Source organism: Populus alba, chromosome 6 (assembly GCF_005239225.2).
Source record: "Populus alba chromosome 6, ASM523922v2, whole genome shotgun sequence".
NCBI classification, from domain to species: Eukaryota; Viridiplantae; Streptophyta; class Magnoliopsida; order Malpighiales; family Salicaceae; genus Populus; species Populus alba.
The window spans coordinates 713,679-738,823 of record NC_133289.1 but is presented as its reverse complement, the minus strand read 5'-3'; the positions used below and the strand labels follow the sequence as shown (position 1 = coordinate 738,823).

The 25,145-nt window shown below is 33.9% G+C and overlaps 3 protein-coding genes and 1 pseudogene across 5 annotated transcripts; 3 read left to right on the top strand and 1 right to left on the bottom strand.

Annotated features, from left to right (window-relative positions):
* The first annotated feature begins 1,037 nt into the window (after positions 1–1,037).
* LOC118058444 (uncharacterized) lies at positions 1,038–3,914 on the top strand. 3 transcript variants are annotated; one of them, XM_035071144.2, is made up of 6 exons: positions 1,038–1,729; positions 2,273–2,384; positions 2,490–2,661; positions 2,770–2,957; positions 3,156–3,300; positions 3,579–3,914. In XM_035071144.2, the coding sequence occupies exons 1-5, from the start codon at positions 1,173–1,175 to the stop codon at positions 3,279–3,281; spliced, it is 1,155 nt and encodes a 384-aa protein (XP_034927035.1). In that variant the 5' UTR covers positions 1,038–1,172; the 3' UTR covers positions 3,282–3,300; positions 3,579–3,914. The 3 variants fall into 3 exon arrangements, with proteins under 3 accessions (XP_034927035.1, XP_034927033.1, XP_034927034.1); XM_035071142.2 differs by having other exon boundaries at positions 2,270–2,384; XM_035071143.2 differs by having other exon boundaries at positions 2,270–2,384; positions 3,526–3,763.
* A 1,315-nt stretch (positions 3,915–5,229) lies between these two features.
* Positions 5,230–7,242, bottom strand: LOC118058465 (F-box protein CPR1). Its single transcript, XM_035071167.2, has 2 exons — positions 5,834–7,242; positions 5,230–5,623 (listed from the first exon to the last, which is right to left on the bottom strand). The coding sequence occupies exons 1-2, from the start codon at positions 6,995–6,997 to the stop codon at positions 5,618–5,620; spliced, it is 1,170 nt and encodes a 389-aa protein (XP_034927058.1). The 5' UTR covers positions 6,998–7,242; the 3' UTR covers positions 5,230–5,617.
* Positions 7,243–9,524: 2,282 nt separating this feature from the next.
* Positions 9,525–11,278, top strand: LOC118058446 (epi-neemfruitin B synthase L1AT). The gene has a single exon (XM_035071146.2). It carries the CDS (start codon positions 9,653–9,655, stop codon positions 10,949–10,951), a length of 1,299 nt encoding a protein of 432 aa, XP_034927037.1. The 5' UTR covers positions 9,525–9,652; the 3' UTR covers positions 10,952–11,278.
* A 4,817-nt stretch (positions 11,279–16,095) lies between these two features.
* Positions 16,096–22,364, top strand: LOC140955742 (epi-neemfruitin B synthase L1AT-like; annotated as a pseudogene).
* The last annotated feature ends 2,781 nt before the right edge of the window (positions 22,365–25,145 follow it).

Below are 25,145 nucleotides of genomic sequence, written 5' to 3'. Positions count from 1 at the left end.
CTACGAGGCCAATGACAAGCACTTAGATTAATAAGGTTATTTCCAAAGTCTAATTATTTCTCTTTCCTTAAAAAACAAAGGTGATGTTGCTGCAAGAGAAGGTGTTCCAATCGTAGATCTTGGACCCATAAAGCTCTAATTTGTTACTCTTCGGTCTTTACCAACATTCTTATGTTGTTGACCAACCCTACTAAATTCCTATCAAACCATCCATTTTCCCAATCACAAATCCAATGACCAATATACCCTTGCTTGTTTTTTTTTTTTAACACATGATCTTTATTATCATTCGGTAATAACTAATTTTGTGAGCATGTATCTATTTCTATTCATATTTTATTTGAATTTTTTTTAAAATTAAACTAAATTTTAATTTGGTCAATCGAAGGTGTGTTCAGGTATGTGGTTATAATTTTTTTTCAAGGTATTTTTTTTTGTTGAAATACATTAAAATAATATATATTTTTTATTTTTTAAAAATTTATTTTTGAGATTAGCGTATTAAAACGATCAAAACACAAAAAAAATTAGTTTTAACAAAAAAAATATTTTTAAAATTTTTTTAAAAATATAATTTGTATTGTGTTCCAAACAATTTTAAAAATAACAAAAATGAGTTTAATAATACTGCTTGTATTAATAAATAACTTTTTTAAAAAATAAATAAATAAAAACTGAAACCCACTTTATCTTGTCATTTCCCCCTTTCAATTTAATTATATCTTTATCCACTCTCTCAAGTCTTATCTTTTCCTTTTTAAATTCCAAGATAAAATAAAATCCCACTTGCAAATCCACCCGATTTACCTCCTCACCCCTGCCTCCCCTCCCCTACAACGCCCAATCTGCAAGCCCAAAACCGTCATCCCGCATACCCAAAATGACAGCCTAGAGCTCCAAGAAAGAGAAGACTTCTTCAAATACCCATTATACCATCTCAAACACGCCTCTCACCGGGGCAAACCGTCATTTCCAGTTTGAAAACCGGGAGGTCATTTCCGTCCTTTTGAAAATTATAAAGAGAGAGATAGAGAGAAAGTAGACAGAGAAAGAGACAGAGAAGTTTTCTAGAGAGAGAAAGAGAGCGGTTTCTAGAGAGAAAGAGAGAGTTACCGTTTGTGTCCGTTTTTTCCGTTAAAAGTATTTGTGAAGAGAGAGAAGAGAGGCAAGCCATGGTGACGGACCAGGAGATAGCGAAAGGAGTAGAGACGGTGCTGCGGCAAGCAGACCCAAGCGCCGTTACTTCATTAAACGGTGTCGTACAGCAACTTGAAGCTAAATTAGGGCTAGATTTGTCACACAAAGCTGCTTTTATTCGTGACCAAATTGACCTTCTCCTCCGTTCCCACCCTATCACCACCACCGCCAGTGCTACCGCCCCCGCCTCCGTGACCACCACCGGGCATCTGCCACCACAACAGCAAGCTTTTCAGTTCCAACAAGGGCAAGCTCTTAACTTAACCCCTAAAGACCATTTTGCCCTCCAATTTCAACAACAATTTCACCCTTCCCATTTTGCCATTCACCCCCACCACCAGCACCAACACCAGCACCATCCTCAACAACACCACCAGCACCAGGTTTTTTCTCAGGACCTTAACTTTAGGCAGCCACAAGCGGTGGTGACTCCCCCAGCTCCGCCACCTCAGCTGCAAGCACAGCAGCAGCATAGGCAGACACAGCATGTCCAAAATGCTGGGGTTGTTACTAATGAAGTGGCTAAAGAGAGGTAAAAGTTGAGGGCTTTTTGTCTTTTTTTCGTTTTAGGTTTTTTTTCATGGCTCAATTTGAGGTTTTGAGGGTTTATTTGTTCTATTTTACTCGTTGCAAATCTAGCTTTTATGTGTTTTTTTTTTTTTAGGGTAAATTATAGAAGTAAGTGATTAGTTTATAGGGTTTATAACTTCCATCTGTTTCTGGTTAGTAAGATTTATTATAAAGGTTGAGTCTTTGTAGTTACTAAACAAACAGAGTTAAAAATATTTTAACTGTCACCTTTTTTGGTTAAATAGTGACCCAATTGGAGGTTTATTATAAATTTGTTGCCGGGTAGAAAAATCCATTATTTGGGCATTTGTTAGCTTATGGTTAGTGTGCAAGTCTCTATTTCTGGGTATTTTTAGCTGATGATTAGTGTGCAAGTTCCGGCCGTTGTTGATTTTGTTTGATCGGAGCTTGAAGATGTTTTGAAATGCAAAATCATGCAGCCGTTTATAGTATGTGGTTGAACTTGAGATTGAACTTGTGTTTGTATTTTACTATTTTGCAGCAGTGCTCCAGTTGGATCCAAAAGAAGAGGTGGACCTGGTGGGTTAAACAAAGTATGCGGTGTTTCACCTGAACTTCAGGCCATTGTTGGTGAGCCAGCGCTGCCAAGGACTGAGGTATATGCTGTTGGTCAGGCGCATTTCTTAGTTTGGCTAGGTAGCTTTGCTGTTCATGGAGTAATTCTTTGTTGTTTCTAAGAATGGTGGTTTGTGTTTGTGCAGATTGTGAAGCAATTGTGGCAATACATAAGGAAAAACAACCTCCAGGATCCAAGTAACAAGAGGAAGATAATTTGCGATGATGCTTTACGTGTGGTTTTTGAGACAGACTGCACTGACATGTTTAAGATGAATAAGTTACTGGCTAAACATATCATCCCGCTTCAACCATCAAGTATGTTCTATGATAATTACAGTAAGCATGTTGTTGTTGGTGTTGGTGTTGTTGTTCTGCAGTGACTTTGAGATGGTTAAAATTTTCTTCTTGTTAATGTGTGTTCAGAGGAATCCAGTCAAGCTAAGCGAGCAAAGGTGGATGTTGAGACCCCAACTGAAAATACTGAACCTGGTGCATCACTTGTGGTAATATCTGAAAGACTTGCTGAGTTTTTGGGGACTACTGAGAGGGAAATGACCCAAACAGAAGCATCCAGACGTGTTTGGGAGTACATAAAGCTAAAACAGTTGGAGGTGGGAATTGAGTGTAGATATCCATCTCTTTCCCCATGCACTTTCCATATTAGCTCGTTAATTAATTTTCTAGAATGAAACTTTGTTTTGGATAAATCTCTCTTTTATTATATACTGTTTTTTCCCAATAAACCTTAATTTTTATTTTAGATAAGTTAGCTGGAATCTAAAAGTTCCATGGTTTTCATGTGTCTTTAGGATCCGTTAAATTCAATGGCGATACAATGTGATACAAAGCTTCGTGATCTTCTTGGATGTGAAAGCATATCTGCAGTGGGGGTAGGTGAGGTGTTAGCACGGCATCATTTATTCAAACGGTCATGATGTTCCGTGATGATGACTGGTTAGTATGATCCACAATCTTTAGTATTGTCGGCTCTCCTGTTTTTGTGTTTTAGTTGGTGATTTGATTACCCTGCTGCTTAGTTATAAATCTTCACCCGAGTAGTTTAGCTTTAGAAGTTCTGTTGTTGCTGAATCCCCCTTGCTGTCATCCTTTGGGTTTAAAACCTTTTTGGTGTGCCTGCTATATTTTCTGTTCTTCATATGTTGATTAACTTTCTTGCAGTCTGATGCATACCAAACAGGTAATCAGACTAGTTTTTTTCTTGTTACTTGCAGGTGCATGGAACGATGACCATCTGCTCACTTCTGATAGTAGACCAGATAGCGAAGAAGCTTATTTTGTTTTTCCGATCGTTTATTTTTTGTTGTGTCCTTTGTGAATTAACGTGGTTAGATGAAATGGTGATTACTCGACTATGATCAGAATGAAAATGTAACAACCGTCACTGACCTTGGATGTAGTAGGTTTTCGTGCTAATTTTATTGTCAGTTTGACTTCCCGATGCCTAACCCTCGTAGTAGAATGAAGGAAACCGCAGTGGAATTGTAAAATCCGGTTAACTTGAAAAAGACCAATATGTGTATCCTGTTATATAGCCTGTTGTTTTTCTACTGCAAGTGGCATCGTTTCCTCTTTTGTTTGTGATCTGCATGGAATTACTTCCATGGAGGCATGTGCAGGTGCTGTAAGCTCTGTTGCACTACTGAATGGTGGAAATCATGTGGCTATTTATTTGTTCTCATCGCCATAAAATTTATCCAGCTATGGATACCCCCCCAGAATCTTGATTTTGATCAACACAATGGAGATCATACGAGCATCATGGGACAAAACTTCTTATACTGGATAATGAGCAGTCAAATTTGGTGAAGTTGACGAGTTAAAATTAAGAACTGAATGCCTGTGAAAGTCCAGACCATTGTTATTAGAGCTGGCCTGCCAGACCATGTTGATGTGAGACTTGAGCTTGGCTAGGTTTTAAAAAACTAGGTAGGGATTGATTTAGTTGAGGGTTGCAATCTTTTTTTTTTTTAATAAATGATATTGTTTTAATTGATTCATCTCACATGATTAAAGCCTTGATCTAGGTTATGGACTGATCAGGCTTAATAACTTTGGTCCATTAACATGAAAATAAAGACCAGAACGAAGGTAGGTTTCAGGGTCAAGAGAATTGAAGTTAAGATACTTGACAAAATAGAGTTATCTTGAACAGCATATTGTGTTTTCTGCTGATTTCTCAGGTTTTCAATTCTGCAAGTCCATAATAAGAGAATGCCATCTAGTTTGGACTCGAAAGTGACCAGAAGGTGGGCAGTGACTACAAGTAATTAGAGCCACCAAACAACGTATAAAAATTCAAGAAGCACACTAGGACTTGAATAGTTTTGTTGTAAATGAACCTTAGCTATTGCAATGTATACCAGATTCAGAGCAAGCTGTCAGCTAGCTACATACTGTGTTAAGCAACGATAGCAGAACCTCATGGAAAGTCACAGAAACTGAACGATAGTATTTGGAATCTTTCCTTCCAAATGTGTGTTCATATATGTGTAATCAAAGTAATCAATCCTAAATTCTACAATGCAAGTAGTTGAACCACTAGCAACTAATCCAAGATCCTGAAAATAAGTTTCTTGTGTGTTCTACAGGGATATCCAGATATACATGTTAAGCAATAAAGAAAAAAATTTAGATAAAGATTGAATAGGTGAAAATCTAACGAGTCAGACTGCCGAGTCTGGTGATGTTTCATATCACTCGAAATAACAAAGATTGATTGAACAGTATCTTAGTCAGGTGAATTCAAGATTTCTGCAGAAAAATCAGTACTATCAATGCTCGCACGATGTTGTTCATTAGTATAACATTTGCAATCCATCATCCAATCCAGATATGTAAACGTGAGGGATGCACAGAAAAACATATCAGAACCAGTCAAACATCGCAATAATATTTCGCACCACACACTCAGTATTAGTAATATCAAGATCAAGCAACACATAATAATATGTTGAGCTTTGATGTAATGCAAGCAAGAGTTTGAACTAGTTAGTCTTTACATTTTGGAAAGAATTATAGCTAAGGTTTTTTAATATGTTCAAGCGTGATAAGGTGATGGAGATCTCAAAAGACAGAAGGCGGGACTACTGTATTCATATTGCACCCACCAAACCCCGGCAGGGGAAAACAAAAACATGAAAAAGAAACACTAACTGAAAATGTTCTGTAACCCTTGTTTCTTCCCAGCTTCAAAGCTTCACATTCACTTGGTTTTGCCTACAGTTTGAGCTTGAATCCTGATGGAAGGAAGTCATCCCTGAAAAGTACAAAGCCACAACAGGGTAGGCTCAAATCTCTAATGAAAATGCTAATGATTGGATTATCCATGATACAATATATTGCATCAGTAATTACATCACCAGTTATTCTAGTAACCTCAGGTACTAAAGCTCAACTGAAAAATGCAAACATTTAGCAATTCAATCATCAATCCCAAGACTTCAAGAAAAACAAGATCAAGCAATACCTCTTCTTCTTCGTTCTTCTTTTGCTCTTTCGTCGGCTGCTGACTGTTAACAACTCTGTCATTACCATCAGGAGGAACAAGGGAATTCAAACATAAAATTGCTTCCAAGCGCTCTTTCTTCCTTCCTTGAATCACAACATCCACAACCCTTCTAGTTTCCATGCCATACCAAACAAGTCTTTTCTCATCCAATTCTAACAAAACTTCTGTACCTCTCCTAGAGTAACTCAACGCCCTTACTGAATCATAAAACAACACATTTCTCGAAATAGAGAACACCTTACTCCAAGACTCCTCAACCCCATACTCTTTCATAATCCAAACGTCAGCACTCCGATCTCTAAATTTAGCAAACACACACAAATAACTGCCCAACACACCAAGATCAATGTCAATCACAATATTACCCCCATAATCAGGTTGTGGCACCTCTCTAAACTCATCCAATCCAAGATCAAAGCCAACAATTATATCCCTCCAAATACCAAACCCCTTAGCAATCCAATGCAATGATCCATGAACGTAAACACCCATTTTATCATTCGTAAACAGCATATCATTAGGGATCTTAATAACCCCACACAAATCTTTCTTTGCACTATAAATTTTCATTTCTGATTCTTTGAAACTAGTAAAACCTATTCCAAGAAACTTGGCAATACTCACAACCTTATAGTCATTAGAAACTGCATCGTAACCAAACCCATATCCGCTTCCCCAAACCCAATGCTCATCTGGTGCCGAACTAACAGAAAGTTCAAATCCATGTCGAACAAGAGACAGTATCCTTTTATGTTCTCGCGTTGATTGATTAAGTATAACAACGTCACCATCATCATTGCTTAAACACACCAAACCATTACAAGAACCCATTAAACGAACATCTTGCCATCCTATTGAAATAAATGGTTGGTCTTGCAAGTTTAATAGGTCACCAGGAGAAAGATCGTCGAAGTTTATGGGATTGAGGCCTCCTTCTCCAAGAATAAGAAGGGTGTTGTTAGTGTTGGTTTTGATTGACAGGCTCATATGGGTGTTGATAAAACCACTGCTGTCTATTAAAGAACGCCATCCTTTTGACACGCTCCTGAAGCATAGGAGAGTCTTGATGTCAAGATTGGAGAGGATTCTAGTTATGATATCAAATGGGATATGGCTGGACATTGATTTGGGTTTGATTTTGAGAATTCTTTAATGGTAATAGTAACCGACACAAGGAGTTTGATGAAAGGTCTGACTGAAAAAATGGCAAAACGCAAATGCTCACCGGAAATTCTTGCCGCTAATGGTATTTTTGATAAGAAGACAGAGCAAGTTCACAAGAGTACATGACCTTTCTGCATGGGACGTGCCAGGCTTGTACCCAATAACGAGAGAAGCTAACTTGACCCCAAAGAAAGAAGAGTTAATGATCTAGTCCCTGTAGTTTAACATAACTAATTAGCTAGTACTTGTGGTTTTAAAAACTCTATACTTTAAATTTCATTTATAACTTAGTCCTTGCCTAAAGTTTATGTTTTTTTTTAAACTTTTTTTCTTTCCTTTTTTTTCAAAATAAAACAATTGTAAAAAAGAAAGGTAGGCATAATATGGAGGGAAGATTTAACTAGGAAAGAAGTCTTTATCGAATTTTTGAAATGTTTTTTCAGCTGGATTTTAAGACCCAAAAGAAAGAAGGAGAAAGTGGAGGTTGTAAACAATGATTAAAATATTGTTTTATCTATTAATTTTCCTGTGGATATTAAGCACTGACAAAATAATTGGTATTAATAGATTTTATATAGTTTAAGTCATAGTTATAAAGCCTAGACTGAAAAATTGACCTGATACATATTTGAATTGGAGACTTCATTAGGTTCAAATTAAAAAAAAAATGAAAAAAAAATAATGATAACTTGATGTAATCTGAAAAAAACTGGTACGAAACTCAGGATCTTGAATTCAGAGATACCCGACTCCAATCCTTCACAGTGTCATGTTAATCAATCAGCATTCAGCAGCTCCTATAGCCCGAGAGATGCAAAATATAACATTTCGAGCAAAAAGATTCTTGATTAATCCCATTGGATCAACTTAAATGATAATGGCAATTCAAAGGTGTTACATGTACCAATTTTCCAGTGGGAATGTGTTGTAAATCATTGCAAAATTATTGTAATTATGGACAGTTAGACTATGCCAATAATCAAATACTAATAATTAATTAAAGGCATCAAATACTTTGAGCAACAACAAATATGGTGATGTTTATCAAATAACGCAAAATTATTGTTTGAAAAAAGAGGGAAAACACAATAAAAGAAAGATTGATAGGTTCGGAAAGTTCTGAAAGGTGTTTGTTATTTTATTATTTAATTAATTGAATGTTTAAGACATTTTGGCTATTTGTATAGCTTTACTTCAAACTCCGGACTCAACTCTGGAACCTGGCTGAGTTGCTGACTTTAGGACTTAGGAGTGATTCTGTCGCATAGAATGTCTCTTATTTCTAGACTTCTCCTCGCCTCCTCCTTTCAGGGTTGTTTCTTTATCTTCCAGTCCAATTTCTGCTGGAAAAATCCCTCTAGTTGCCGAGTTACAAGCTTTGAATTGGATACTTCAAAATAGATTTTGAAGTTAGATTTACATTTATGAGGTCTACTATGCCTGTCGGCATGTTGTGAAATCCATGTGAAGGCCAAATTCCGATGACATGGTGAAGAAGACGACTTTGAATGACGTGTCATCCCATGAGGGACGCTTTGCTCATCTCTCTTTCCACATAACCTGGGCTGTATAGTGGCCCAGGAGTACTTAGGTCTTATTCGGTGCAAGCTAGAAATAATAACTGAGTACTTACGGATTGGATTGAGCTTTTATATGAATAAGTAAAAAAATGTAAATATCATTACTTAGGTCTGCAAGGAAAAACAGTGTCAAAAAACTTAAATATCATATCTGAGTCGGATTTGAGAAGTTTGTGGCAGTAAGAATTGGTACCGGTAGTAAGAGATCATTTGGGAGTTGTAAGAGGTGTCTAAAAACTCCAAGGAAGCTGAGCTGTGAGCAGTTATAAAGTTATTGAATTGTGTTCTTCAAGGGATGATTTTAATGAAAAATCTTGTAATGGAATCCGACCTAGATTCCATAGTGAATTGGATGAAATACTGCCATATTGTTTCCGTTTATGTAACCAAACAGTTATTCTAATTTTGTGTGAACACAATGCCGGAATCCGCACGGCATTAGAATGATGCCGTATGAAACATCGGCAGAAGTCGCCGCCGACTGTTTGTCTGGAAATGAAAAATTCAATTTGATGATGGTGGTGATTGCGTTGAGATAATATTAATTAGCTGTTAATATAATATCAAGTTGCTCGTGTTTGATATTGCATTGTATTTTAAATGGATGGTGTGGAAAATTAAAAATTTTAATCTTTGTATGGTTATGGAATTAAATAATTTTTTTTTAAAATAAAATTATATTTTCTTAATATATTTTTTAAAAAAATATTAAAAAAACAATATTCATGAGATCTGCTGGAACAGGAGACATGATTGATTGACGTTTGAATGTTCAGTCAGAAAACGCGTCAAGAGTTCGCAAGTGGAGTCACTGTTTTAGACGTGGTTGATGTTATTGATGGAATCTTGATTCACGGTATTTCGTTTCCGACTTGTAGTGGAGCTGGCATCATATCACTAGTCTTATCGATGGCTATGATCAGTAGCTTTCAGAATCAGATCAAGCTCTATAGTGGTAATTTCTCTGGCCCCTATATAAAACTCCAGTGATGGTAGGTTCTCTTGTATACAATCAAACACGAGAAAGTAGAAAATGGAAGTTCAGATCATTTCTAAAGAAATCCTGAAACCTTCTTCTTCCACTCCGCAGCACCTAAGAACCTATAAGCTTTCTGTCCTTGATCAGTTAGCTCCTCCTCTTTACATCCCCATCATCCTCTTTTACTCACCGGCCAGTGAGAATCTCTGCAAGAACTCTGATCATCTGAAAGAGTCTTTCTCACGAACATTAACTCACTTCTACCCTTTTGCTGGACGAATAAAGGATGGCTTTTCAGTTGACTGCAATGATGATGGCGCTGAGTTCATTGAAGCTCGAGTAGCTGGTGACATATCCATGGTACTTGAGCAAGCAGACATAAATCAGCGGCAACAGCTACTACCATGTAGCCCTTATGGAAAGTCATCTAAGCTAAGCACTGATCAGGTAACGATGGCAGTTCAAGTCAATTACTTCAATTGTGGTGGGGTCGCAATTAGCATCTGCATTTGGCATGCAGTTGCTGATGCGTCCACTCTGGCGACCTTTGTTAATTGCTGGGCTGCAATTTCTCGTGATCCCAATAACGTTATCGACGAGGTGGTTTTCGACTGCACGACACTCTTTCCTCCACAAGATCTATCAAGCTTCTCTTTGCACAGCTTCGTAAAAGAGGATGTGTCGAGTGAAATCGTGATGAAAAGGTTCTTGTTTGATGGTTCCAAGTTAGCTTCTCTAAGAGATGAGGTAGGCAACGGACCATATTTGGATCGCCCGTCTCGTTTCATAGCTGTTTCAACTCTTATTTTGACGGCCATGATGACCGTAACCAGAGAAAATGAAGCTATGCAGATAAATGCTGCAACCATTGCTGTCGATCTGCGGAGGAGACTGAAACCACCAGTGCCAAAACAATCAATTGGAAACATCTTCCAAGTGACAATAGCAAAATGGCCAGAGAGTGAAAGTAACGAGTTGAGCTATAATGGTTTAGCTGGAAAACTTCATGAGTCGATAAGGATGATGAATGATGACTTTATCAGGAAGATTCATGCTGGTGGTGGGTACTTTAATCTCCTCAAAAGAACCGGGGAGGAAGCTAGAAAGGGTTCGAATTTGACGGTGTTCGGTTTCAGTAGTTGGTGCAACTTTCCATTTTATGAAACTGATTTTGGGTGGGGCAAACCTCTTTGGTTATGTCCTGCCTTGAAGCTTAACAGGGTTGCCATTTTCTTAGATACAAAAGACGGTGAGGGAATAGAAGCATGGATTGGACTGTCCGAGGAAGACATGGTAAAGTTTGAACAAGACCCTGGAATCCTTACCTATGCTTCTTTCAGTGCAAGCATATAAGCTTCATGTCTTCCGGTCCAGATTTTCTATTTTGATCTGTCGGCAGGCTCGTTGGTTCTTGATCTATTCAATAAAATTTGCTTGCTGCTGGGACTGGTGGCATCATGCCCCCATACCAATCCTAATGTATCGAGTTGCATGGTAGGATATGGTTCTTTCACTTTGTATGCTTTCAGTCACTTCACTGTATTTTTAGTCCGTACGTCGATCGTTTTCCTTTCTTTATTCGTTGTATCGTCTACAGTTGAAGGAAGCCAGAATCTCTGGCGACCTTCCAGTTCTGTTCTTCAAACTCTTTTATAAATTTAATAATGCTTTTGTTCTGCATCTATAATGAGAACCGATCGAGAGTTTTCAAGTTACAGTAGAGTCTAGCATAAAGTTAGAAATAGAAGCTGACAAGATGATGATTTTTTTTACTTGAGTTATGAATTCTAATCAGCTGATGCAACTCGCTTATATTAGATTAGAGTGTTTTTACTAGTGTTGCAATTTACAATTCTAGTTAGGCCATAATAGCGAATGTATTTGAACATATAAGTAAGAAATCAAAATCAAACATCTTTTAGAACTTTTTTAAACCATCTTTCTTTAATTAAGGATATTTTTTAGGGGTAATTGGCAATATCTTTGTAGGCACTGTTCATTTTGATAATGATAAGGAATCCTTGTACGTGTTATATATATATTCTTATATATATTCACATGTTTGTTATTGATCAAAACATTGTTTTTTTTTTTTTTAAAAGAGTTTTTTTTTTTTATATTTTTTTTGTATTTATTGATATTTTAATATGTTGATTTTAAAAATAAATTTTTTTAAAAATTATTATTTATATAAATATCTAAATAAAAAAATACTTTACAAAACAATAACTATTAAAATATCAAACAACACACAAAAATAATTCAACAACATATGGAATCTAAAAGTATATGTATTCATCTATGATTTCACTAAATGAGACATATGCTATATGAGCGATAAAATAACAATATGTATTATTGCGTTCAAAACGATAATTATAACAATCTTTTGTCATTATTTTGACACGAGTTTTATGTATTTGATATTTATTATGCATGATATTTTTAGAAGTATTTTTTATTTGAAAATAAGTTAAAATGATTTTTTTTAGATTTTTTAATTCTCTTTTGGATAATAAAATTTTATAATTTTTAATATCAATATATCAAAACCATAAAAAAATATTAAAAATATATCAATTTAATGTATTTTCAAGCTAAATATATTTTTAACACCTTTTTAATAGAGACATGGGTGTACAAATAGGCGAACTACATATTGAACATGATGTTAGGGTTCTGAATATCATACATGCAATGAAAACAATAAAACAAAAAATTTTAAGAGTCCCTAGAATCTCATTAGATAAATTTATAATTGTTTAAGGATTTATTACCTAAAAAATATGATCTTTTTTTGGCTTGAATAATTCTTTAAAGGTTAGGTTGTCGCAAACCACGAGTTGTTTAATTGTCTGACCTCCAACGATAATCCACAAGAATTATCTTTGAAAAATCTCTTAAATTCTTATTTAGGAGAAATGGATTGCTATGTCTAGAATAATAGTTTTTTTTCTATGATTTAAATAATTTTTTTATCTAACAGACAACCACTAAAAAAATAAAAGGCATAACTTACTATTTATAAATTTTTTTTGAAAAATCTTATAAATTAGCAAAATATCAATTTTTTTTTCATTGGATAATATCCATATATTAATTAAAAACAATTTTTTCATTGGATAATATACATACTTAATGTACAAGCTTCATTAAGCATTTTTACCTTTACGGTTGCAAACTATTCCTTGCAATTCCTCCTCCAATGTACTTTATTGCCACAATGATGACAAGTGTTCTTATCTTTCTTAATGCTCCTAATAGGTTTGTTTGTTTTAGAGACAATACCCTTATTTTTTTTATCCTTCATATTCCAATCCTTACTCTTTTCTTCAATTCAGCCTCCGCTTAGCTATTCGAATCAAACATTGAATAAGAATGGTTGTGGGAACTACTAGTTGTGCCCTTCCCCTCGTTTCTTTGGCTTCAACATCAACGGGGTAAAGCTCAAGAGATGAGGAATATGAGAAAGCTTATCTTCTGCCTGCCAAAGACAGAGGGTTCTTTTTAGACATTCTAGAAGACTTAATTAGAAGAACTTAATCTTTTTTCTTTTTAAGAGCCCCTTCAATAGTCTTAAACATATTAAACAATTATGTTAATGTACTATTCAACTTGTTCATGTGATAGTTTATAATGAATTGCGAAAAGTTTTGGAGTAATAATTATAAGACTAAGTCAATACTTAACTCAATCCTTGACAAAACTCAAATGACCCAATTTAATATAGTAATATTTAAAAGAGTATCGACCATAAATATTTTAGTCATAGTACTTCGATGCAATAAGAATATCATAGCTATAACAACTATATAATTTTTTTTGTAAATTATTTTTATCTTATAAATTTTATCTTTACTCTAGATTCATAATAAAATATTAGATTCGTTGATATAATATTATTTGAATATTAAAAATAAATTAAACTTTTATTAATAAATACATATATATTTATATAAAATAATAATGTCATATATAACTAATTGATTGGTTATAGGGGATGTTAAACTAACACATGAAGCATTACATCTTTCATATTAAAAAATCATAGTTCAAAGTATAATAATATATTTTTTTATAGCATTAGCAGAAAAAAAATGGGGAAAAGCATGCAAAAACCAGCAAAGACACTATTTAATTACATGGTCCAATACTTTATTGGTGCAATGTTTATTTTGATTGAAAATATTATTTCATTGATAAATATTGTAAATAATAGAAAACAATAAAGACTACAAGTTTTAACCTAGTTTGATAACATATCTAACCATACAAGAGTGAAAAGTTTTTATTTTTTTTTATATAAAAATAAATTACATAGCATGCGCGCGCATATATATATATATATAGTTTACGCCTTATAAATAGAGGCTAGAGTGAAGCCAAATGATGACATCTGCTTGTTTTATTGCTTGGGATGAATGAGAGGTTGGGGTCACGGGGAGTATTATTGAAAATTACTAAAAAATTAGTTAGGTGGGTATAATTATTGAAACTTATATATATATAGAATCTAAATTATTCAAAGAATATACCCACCTAACTAATTTTTTTAGTAATTTTCAATAATACTCCCCGTGACCCCAACCTCTCATTCATCCCAAGCAATAAAACAAGCAGATGTCATCATTTGGCTTCACTCTAGCCTCTATTTATAAGGCGTAAACTACAAGAATAGTCTTCTTTTTAACCCGAACGGAGGAGTCTGCTCAGTCGGTGGGTGCAAGAACAACGGCATGACGTGTCCATGCCTAACTTTTACCAAAATCCCGGTAGCCAATTAGCCATCACCACACTTTTCAAGCAGCCATAAGATTCTTCGACATTGGTTCCTGGAAGTAGTAGAAAAGATTGTATTTCTGTTTAAAGCGGATTTCTTTGCCTGAAAAAGTCTGTAATTGTTTGATATGACGGTTTATTTTTTATTCCAGATTCATGTCATTAGCCTTAATTTTACCCAATTTAGTTGCGATGATGTTAACATGTGATAAAATAAGTTAATTAAAAATTAAGAAGTCCGACATTTCAAATTTGATAGGTAGGTCCCACCATCACAAATCCTCCTGTCATTAGTTTTAAAATTCCATTCAAAACACGGTTAGATTATGGTTGATATATATGACATTAGGAGTATCCCAAGTCCTCTTAGCCTCCATCTCTTTTTTTTTTTTTTCCCTTTCTGTTAATCATAACAAATCGTTATATCTATTGTGATAAAGTGGAACTAAGACCCTATTTGTCTTACATAAATTTTATTTTAGAAATTTATTTTCAAACTTTCTTGTATTTATTTATCATTAAAAAAATTAATCAATAATATATATATATAATATATATATATATATATATATATATTAACTATTCTTGTGTTGTTCATCTCAGCTTGCTGTCTTTCTTTCTTTCTTTTCAAAGTTAGCCATAATAACAGTTATCAATTTAGACCTCGTTTGTTTGTTGGAAAGTATTTTTTTTGGAAAGTGAGTTCCAGAAAAGTGAGTTATTTTCTGATGTTTGATAGTGTAATGAAAAATAAGTTGGAAAACACTTTTCAGTGTTTCGTTATGTCATGAAAAATGAGCTGGAAAATAACTTATTAATATTTTATTTTTCTCAAGTTTATTAAAATAATAAGGAACAAATCTTACAAATTAAAAAGTTGAATGACAATGAAATTGAAAAAAAAAATATAATTTCATAAATTATCTTAAATAAAATAAATAATAATCAAAATAATAGAGATCAAATCTAAAAAATAAAAAAATTGAAAGATGAAGAAATTAAAGTAATAATAATAATTAACATTTCATAAATTATTTCAAATAAAATTAGTAAGAATCAAAAGAATGAGGATCAAATTTCTTAGATAAAAAATTTCAATAAAAAAATGATAAGAAAAAAAAAATAACAATTATAAAAATGATGACCAAAGTTAATAAAAAAATTAAATTTTAAGAGATGAAATTAAAAAATAAATATTCAAAATAAAAAATATATATATAGCAATCAAAAAGTTTGAGGATCAAATTTGATATAATCAGTAAATAATATGATATTTCTAAATTTTTCATGACTTTCAGAAAGTGTTTTCCGCCCAAATTTTTCAAGAAAACACTTTCCTGAAAACTAAACCAAATTTTTCGTTGATTAAAAAGTGTTTTTTTGTTAATCAACTTTTCTAATAACAAACAAACACAAAAAAATTTAAAAAATTATTTTTCAAAAAACAAACATATGCTATGGACTTTCCGTGTATATAAATAATAAAGTATATGTTAATAATATTACACGTGAACAATGTTTTTTTTAACAAAATGCTTTGATACACCTCATCTTCTTCTTTTTTTCCCTTAAAGGCTTTGGGATGCAATCTATCTATAGGCTGAGCATATCCTCGCTGTTTTTTTTTTTTTTCAAAGTTGGCAACAATTGTGGTGCCTTACTTTTCTTTTATAAAAAACGTGAGCACCAATTCGTATAAAAAACATGAGCACCAATTCGTAGCCTAACTTTTCTTTTATAAAAAATGTGCAGCTCCATGTAAGTATTGGTCGGTTCTCTTGTATTGAATCAAACACTAGCATCTAATTTATGTTTTTCTTTCACAAGAAAGTAGAAAATGGAAGTTCAGATCATTTCTAAAGAAATCCTGAAACCTTCTTCTTCCACTTCACAGCACCTAAAAACCTATAAGCTTTCTGTCCTTGATCATGTTAAATATTATATTATTTTCACTTTACTATTAGCTATACATAATATATTTATATCAGTTATAAATTAGTTTGTAACAGACCGTAATTATAGGAGTCTTTCCATAGTAGTTCTATTGCCTACTGCTATATAAAGGCAGATGTATTGATGAATTTATATCTTGAAATCAATATACAAATATCGTGAATAAACTTCGAAGAGTAAAACTCAATTCGTTTCATGGTATCAGAGCATGGAAATGCATGACTGATATATCTTTCCCTTGAAATCTTTTTTTTTTATCTGCATCCTTCTATGTTTATATATCCTTTTTTCAGTTTACTTCAACAGCAAGATCCTGCATTCTATCTATCAATTTTTTGCAATCTGTTCTGCTATACAAATATCACCTATTCCAACCAATTCTTGAAATATCCCTCTGTATTTTGATCCTGAAATCTATTCTTGAATCGTGAAACCTGTTCTTGAATATATTTCTTCGGCTCTGCATTTTTATCTTGAAATCCAGTCTTGAATCGTACAAGTCCAACCAGTTCTTGAAATATTCTTCTGCATTCTGATCTTGAAGCCTATTCTTGAACATTTCTTTCTATTTGCATCCTGAGATCATGTTTTTCCATGATGAATGATAAGACAACAAAACCGACACCTCATCAATACATCTGCCTATATACGCCGTGATGCTGTTCGCAGATCTACTTTAAACAATGAAGCTGGAGCTGGCCATGCAGAATCATATGCAATGATGGCACGACAAGGTAAGCCAAGAAACTACCGATCAAATGGCCCTACTATTGAAAAGAATTGGACATCAGAAACTCATAACAGCAGCTATGAAATTGGAAAGGCAAAGTCAGAATATGTCTGCACACACTGTGGTGAAACTGGACATACAAAGATGAAATGCTATGAATTAATTGGGTATCCAGAATGGTGGGATCCTGCTAAAGCACCTCGTAAACGAAATTCAAAATCAAATACTCATGCTTTAGTTGCAGTGGCGACGCTTGAGAGATTTGTGGCAGAACATCCTTCAAACAAAACCAGTCTCACGACTAAGGAAGAATTTGTGGCAGGACATCAACATCCGAAAGAAACATTCATAGAGGAAGAATCTAGTAAAGTATTTCATACCTCCACTCTTAGCAGTAGAAATGAATGGATAATTGATTCTGGAGCTACTGATCATATGACCTTTGACAAATTGTGGCTTAAATCTTTTAAACCATCAGAACAATATATTATATCATCAGCAAATGGTACCTCATCGTCTGTTAATGGGGAAGGATCTGTCATCCTCACTAAAAATATAAGTCTTGACTCCGTATTAGTTGTTCCAACTCTTAATTATAATTTATTGTCAGTAGCTCAAATAACTCTTGCTCTGCAATGCATTGTTATTTTTTGGCCTAACCTTTGTGTTTTCAAGGATATTCAAACTCGGAAGACAATTGGTTATGGTACTAGAAGGGGAAAGCTCTATTATCTGGATTTAGCCCCAGCAAGCTGTCACCAGTTAGCTCAAGCATTCTCCATGAATAAATCTGCTGCAAATATTGAATCTGCTGCAACCTCTGAAATTTGGTCATGACATAAAAGTTTAGGACACTCATCCTTTCGATATTTGAAGAAATTAATGCCAAAACTCTTTATTCAGCTAACAAACATAGAGTTTAAATGTGATGTATGTGAATTAGCTAAAAGCCATCGAGTTCCTTTTCAAAACAACATGAGTAAGAGCCCAGCACCGTTCATGGTGGTACATTCAGATGTATGGGGTCCAACAAATACCTGCTCTTTTAATGGTAAACGATGGTTTATTTCCTTTATTGATGATCACACACGTATGACATGGATTTGCCTAATGAAATGCAAAAGTGAAGTAAGCTCATTATTCAAACAATTTCATAACATGGTAGCTACACAATATAGTTCTGCAATACAGGTTCTTCATAGCGACAATGGTGGAGAATTCGTTAATCAGTAGTTGAAACAATATTTGATTAATCATGGAATTGTTCATCAAACCACTTGCCCTTACACCCCTCAACAAAATGGGGTTGCAGAACGTAAGAATCGTCAGCTTCTTGAAGTTGTTCGAGCCTCGTTATTTGAAGCTCATATGTCAACTAAATATTGGGGTGAAGCTATCATAGTAGTAACATATCTTGTCAATCGGATACCCTCAAGCACATTAGGATTTCAGACCCCACTGAATGTTCTTCATAAAACAATATGCTCTCATGTTGTGTCACATTTGCAACTAAGAGTTTTTGGATGCACAACATTTGTTCATCTTCACAAACCATTAAGGAATAAACTGGAACCACTAGCACTCAAGTGTGTATTTGTTGGTTATGCCCAGCATCAGAAAGGGTATCGCTGTTATCATCCACCAAGTAAGAAACTCTACACTACACTTGATGTTGTATTTCATGAGAATAAAATGTATTACTCTCCCCTTGAATCCTCAAGTCAAGAGCACAACAAGAGTAACTGGCAGACATGTTATGACGACCTATATATTACAAGAGATAAACATACTAGTAATGCATCTTCACATACCATGCAAGATGCATTAGATGGAAATAGTGAAAAATATATAGGAGCAGAACAACAACAAACTATTGACAGTAAAGAAGATCAAATATAGGTGCTGCAATAAGAAACTCAGGTACCTCAATTACCAGCCTCTCCACTATAAGTGTATCCTGAACTTGAATCCATAACTGAACCTCAAGTAAGTTCTGAAACTCAACTCAAAATTTTACCTCACAGAACCATGAGAGGAAAACCCAAAACTTCGTACGAACCACTTCTTACCTCTAATCCTCATTATCCTATGAGTAATTATGTGTCTTATCATAGATTATCAAAGGAAAATGAAACTTTTATAAACCAAATATCTGTTATATCTATTCCTAACAGTGTGCAGGAAGCCATAACAGATTTAAGATGGAAAGAGGCCATGAATGAAGAAATGAGATCCCTTCAAAAAAATTACACATGGGAAGTAGTTGAACTTCCTGCAGGAAAGGTACCAGTTGGGTGTCGGTGGGTGTTTACCATTAAACATAAAGCAGATGACACTATTGAAAGGTTTAAAGCAAGGCTTATCGCCAAAGGATACACTCAGACTTATGGGATTGATTATATGGAAACATTTGCACCGGTGGCCAAGATAAATACTGTTCGTATCCTACTATCTTTAGCCGTGAACCGTGACTGACCCCTATATCAATTTGACGTCAAAAATGTATTTTTGCATGGGGATCTCCAAGAAGAAGTATTTATGGAATTACCTCCTGGATGCATTATGCAAATCAAAGGAAGCACAAAGGTATGCAGGTTAAAGAAATCCCTATACGGGTTAAAACAATCTTCGAGAGCATGGTTCGGGAGGTTCACTAAATTCATGAAATCCATTGGATACAAGCAAAGTAACTCTGACCATACGTTATTCCTGAAAATAAAAAAAGGGGAAGTCACAGCTCTAATCGTATACGTGGATGATATGATAGTAACCAGAAATAATCCTGAAGAAGAGAAAGCTTTGCAGACTCGTCTTGCACAAGAATTTGAAATGAAATCTTTAGGTCACTTAAAATACTTTCTTGGTATTGAAGTATCAAGATCGAAAGAAGGAATTTTTGTCACAACGAAAGTATGCCTTAGATTTGTTAAAAGAAACATGTATGACAGCTTGTAGCCCTGTCAGCACTCCTATAGAAGAAAACCTGAAACTAAGTATACATCCACAACAAATCCACACTAATAAAGAACGTTATCAGAGACTAGTGGGAAGGTTAATGTATCTTGCACATACCAGACCTGATTTAGCTTATGCTTTAAGTGTAATCAGTCAGTTTATGCACTCCCCTAGTGAAGAACATATGAAAGTTGTCACCCGTATCTTGCGTTACTTGAAGTCATCTCCAGGTAAAGGAATTCTATTTAAAAAGGGGGACAACTTGAAGATTGATGGATATGCCGATGCTGATTGGGCAGGCTCAATACAAGATCGAAGATCTACATCGGGATACTTCACATTTGTGGGTGGAAACTTGGTCACTTAACGAAGTAAGAAACAAGAAGTAGTGGCTAGATCCTCAGCTGAAGTTGAATACAGAGGAATGGCCAAAGCAATATATGAATTATTATGGATAAAAAATTTAATGCAGGAATTACAGGTTGAACAGACAAGTCCGATGAGGTTATATTATGATAGCAAGGCGGCATGCGACATTGCTCATAACCCTGTCCAACATGATAGAACTAAACATGTTGAAGTTGATAGACATTTTATAAAAGAAAAATTAGAAGAAAAGATTATTGAAGTTCCTCATGTTCGATCTCAAGATCAACTTGCAAATGTACTGACGAAGGCAGAATGAGCCACATATTTCATATCAGTCTCGACAAATTAGGCATGACTGATATCTATGCACCAATTTAAGAGGGGTGTTAAATATTATATTAGTTTCACTTTACTATTAGCTATACATAATATATTTATATCAGTTATAAATTAGTTTGTAACAGACTGTAATTATAGGAGTTTTTCCATAATAGTTTTACTGTCTATTGCTATATAAAGGCAGATGTATTGATGAATTTATATCTTGAAATCAATATACAAATATTGTGAATAAACTTCGAAGAGTAAAACTCAATTCGTATCAGATCAGTTAGCTCCTCCTCCTTACATCCCCATCATCCTCTTTTACTCACCGGCCAGTGAGAATCTCTGCAAGAACTCTGATCATCTGAAAGAGTCTTTCTCACGAACATTAACTCACTTCTACCCTTTTGCTGGACGAATAAAGGATGGCTTTTCAGTTGACTGCAATGATGATGGCGCTGAGTTCATTGAAGCTCGAGTGGCTGGTGACATATCCATGGTACTTGAGCAGGCAGACATAAATCAGCAGCAACAGCTACTACCATGTAGCCCATATGGAAAGTCATCTAAACTAAGCACTGATCAGGTAACGATGGCAGTTCAAGTCAATTACTTCAATTGTGGTGGGGTCGCAATTAGTATCTGCATTTGGCATGCAGTTGCTGATGCGTCCACTCTAGCAACCTTTGTTAATTGCTGGGCTGCAATTTCTCGTGATCCCAATAACGTTATCGACGAGGTGGTTTTCGACTGCACGACTCTCTTTCCTCCACAAGATCTATCAAGCTTCTCTTTGCACAGCTTCGTAAAAGAGGATGTGTCAAGTGAAATCGTGATGAAAAGGTTCTTGTTAATTTGATGGTTCCAGGTTAGCTGCTCTAAGAGATGAAGTAGGCAACGGACCATCTTTGGATCGGCCGTCTCGTTTCATAGCTGTTTCAACTCTTATTTTGACGGCCATGATGACCGTCGCCAGAGAAAATGAAGCGATGCAGATAAATGCTGCAACCATTGCTGTCGATCTGCGGAGGAGACTGAAACCACCAGTGCCAAAACAATCAATTGGAAACATCTTCCAAGTGACAATAGCAAGGTGGCCAGAGAGTGAAAGTAAGGAGTTGAGCTATAATGGTTTAGCGGGAAAACTTCACGAGTCGATAAGGATGATGAATGATGACTTTATCAGGAAGATTCATGCTGGTGGTGGGTACTTTAAACTCCTCAAAAGAGCCGGGGAGGAAGCTAGAAAGGGTTCGAATTTGACGGTGTTCGGTTTCAGTAGTTGGTGCAACTTTCCATTTTATGAAACTGATTTTGGGTGGGGCAAACCTCTTTGGTTAAGTCCTGCCTTGAAGCTTAACAGGGTTGCCATTTTCTTAGATATATACAAAAGACGGTGAGGGAATAGAAGCATGGATTGGACTGTCCGAGGAAGACATGGTAAAGTTTGAACAAGACCCTGGAATCCTTACCTATGCTTCTTTCAGTGCAAGCATATAAGCTTCATGTCTTCCGGTAGAGATTTTCTATTTTTATTTGTCAAGAGGCTCATTTGTTCTTGAGCTATACAATAAAAGTAGCTTGCTAATTGCGACCGATCATGTCAGGTCACACCAATCCTTTCTTTATGACATCGAATATAAGACATTTGATTTACCTTTCTAAGAATAAAAAGACCTGTGTTCAAGATGTGAATCCTAATGGATATGTTTGTTTTTATGGTTAAAAAATGGGTATAATTTAATTATGCATATAATTATAAAAATTATTTTTTATTTTATTTTTTTTAATAAACTCCACTCACAAAATTCAACCCCAATCATAAAAACAAACACATCGTCGCGATTGATGTTTCAATTTATGTGCTTTAAGTCACTTCACTGGATTCACCAGAAATAAGAAGTCTCACTTTACTTGTACTTTTATAGCAAAAATTCTCATTGTGAAACGAAATGCTTATTTTTAGTATATCCTTTCCTCTCTTTGACACCGTATGGCATTGCGTTCCAAGTGGTGTTTTGTCTAAATTTAAATTTTTTTTATTATTATTAAAATTAAGTTCGGTTTGTATTTTTTGGATCGTTTTAATGTGCTGATATCAAAAATGATTTTTAAAAAATGAAAAAACATCATTGGCATGTATTTCGACATAAAAAGCTATTTGAAAAGCAACCACTACCACACTGTCAAACACGCTCGAAATTCATTGCGTCTTCGACAGTTTAAGGAAGCCATAATTTTTACTGTCCTTCTAGTTCTGTTCCTGAAACTCATTTGTAATGTATTGTTAGGTATGTACTGTTGTGGTTATTTTTTAATGTATTTTTTATTTAGAAATTTATTAAAATAATATATTTTTTTATATTTTAAAAATTATTTTTAATATTAGCGCATCAAAATAATCTAAAAACATCAAAAATAAATTAATTTGAATTAAAGAAAAATTTTAAAGAAAAAATAAAAAAAATAAAAGAATTTCAAAATTTTTCAAAAATATTATTAAAATACAAAAACAAATAAGACCTACATTTCAAATTATCAATTAAAAACACACCATCAAATTTTTCAATCTTGCATACTTGCTCCTATGCAACCAATTTTCGGTGATCCCCTAGGCATTTTGATATACTCTTCTTACTAATATGTTTTTTGATTTTCTTTCAATATTTTTGTTATTTTTTTAATTTTTTGTTTGTTTATATGAGACAACAATGTTGTTGTTAATTTTAATATAATAGATATAAGAAACATGAATAAAATTGGAAAGAAGATGACACTTGTTAATGTTGTGATGATATTTGATTTGGGGTGATTAGATTGAGTTTGAGAAACAATTTTCTTGAAATATACAGGTTTAGTCGATAACTTGGGATATTATAATTATAGAGGAGACTTTGTTGAAATTTCAAAAATAAAAATAATAATAAAAAATCAAGGTTATTAGAAAATAACTAATAAAAATAATCTTAATTTAATGTAAGATAATTGCAACAAATTTGAACTCAAACTCAATTTAGAAATTTTTTTCTTTTTTTTTCATCCATGACATTTTCAAGCATTGTCATCACTTTTCTACAACTCTCAAACTTAATTTCATAATCGATTTTGAAATTGTAACCACAAGCTTAGACATCTTGCAACCAATCATTTTAATCTAAATGACAAATGATATGGTTCCATTAGATGACGAAGGACTTGATAGAATTGTTCATGGAGCATTATGCACATACTTATAATTTCCTCTATTCTGGTTGGATTATAGGATTATATTCATTGTGCAAGACGATCCGGACTTAAAATATCACTTGTAAATAAATTCTATATACAGTCGTTTACTTTGTACAATGAAACACATGAGAGGTTAGACATAATAATGTTTTATTGGTAGGAGCCATTAGAAGAGAGAGGTGTTTTGGAAATCATATAGGTGTCCTTGGCACGTACAAGTTTCTAATTCAATCATGAGGTAGTTATTTTGATCTCACCAGTTGACTTCATGAATAAAGAAATATCAAAAAATAAAAAAATAACATAAAATAAGACTAAAAATGTTGGTTTAAAAGGCAATGATGTATTGAGTAAATTCTTGTTAATATGGGTTAACTAGTCAAAATCATAACTTATGTTATAAGCTCTAATGCATTTAATAATATTTTGTTTATTTTAATTATAAAAAAGAAGGATAAATATGGCTAAAAAACATGTTCTTGACTTAGATCCTTGCATCTGAACTTTCTTTTAAGACCCTAACATGCCAAGTTACTTAAGCACTTATGCCTGATCATATCATCCACCTTTTATTTAAAAAAAGAAACAGGCAATGCATCATCTGCTATGCCTTGCTTATAATCTGGCTACCACTCAGTTCAATGGTCCAGGCATCCATTTTTATAAATATGTTGGTCATTTAAGTAAAATAAATATAATTTTCATTCAAGCAAATAAATTTGATATCCCTTAAAGCTAAGGGAAATCGAGGAGATTATGAGTAAATTAATTAGACAAAACTTTCTAATCAATTTTTTACCATCAAGCGAATTTAAAATTGTAAAGAAAATTTAATTCACTAGATAATAGCCTTAAGAGCAAAGTTTGTCAAATTTATATTAAGCAATCGTTTAAAAGCTTGACAATTTAAATTAACTTATTTTTCCTTCATAAATTAAGTTGAGAGTTGCAGAAATCAAATTAACTCTTTTGCTTCTTAACTTTAGTCCCTAACTACAATTATGGATTGAAAGAAACTAGAAAATATATATGCCATCTCAAAACAATTCAATTATCATGAACAAAAATCAATAGCATAGTTCTGAAATAATAAAAAAAAAATACTTGAATTTGAAATAATTACAATGATAATGTTACTTTTTACGACTTGATAATGGAGATGAAATATGTTCCCCTTGAACCGAAATTGAGAATTTGTTGCTTATGATC

Excerpts from the sequence above, each read along its gene's own strand:
- LOC118058444 (XM_035071142.2), top strand. The coding sequence starts at position 1,173 with ATGGTGACGGACCAGGAGATAGCGAAAGGAGTAGAGACGGTGCTGCGG. Across the intron at positions 2,385-2,489 it reads CAGCGCTGCCAAGGACTGAG|ATTGTGAAGCAATTGTGGCA; the intron begins GTATATGCTGTT and ends GTGTTTGTGCAG. Across the intron at positions 2,662-2,769 it reads CATCCCGCTTCAACCATCAA|AGGAATCCAGTCAAGCTAAG; the intron begins GTATGTTCTATG and ends ATGTGTGTTCAG.
- LOC118058465 (XM_035071167.2), bottom strand. The coding sequence starts at position 6,997 with ATGTCCAGCCATATCCCATTTGATATCATAACTAGAATCCTCTCCAAT.
- LOC118058446 (XM_035071146.2), top strand. The coding sequence starts at position 9,653 with ATGGAAGTTCAGATCATTTCTAAAGAAATCCTGAAACCTTCTTCTTCC.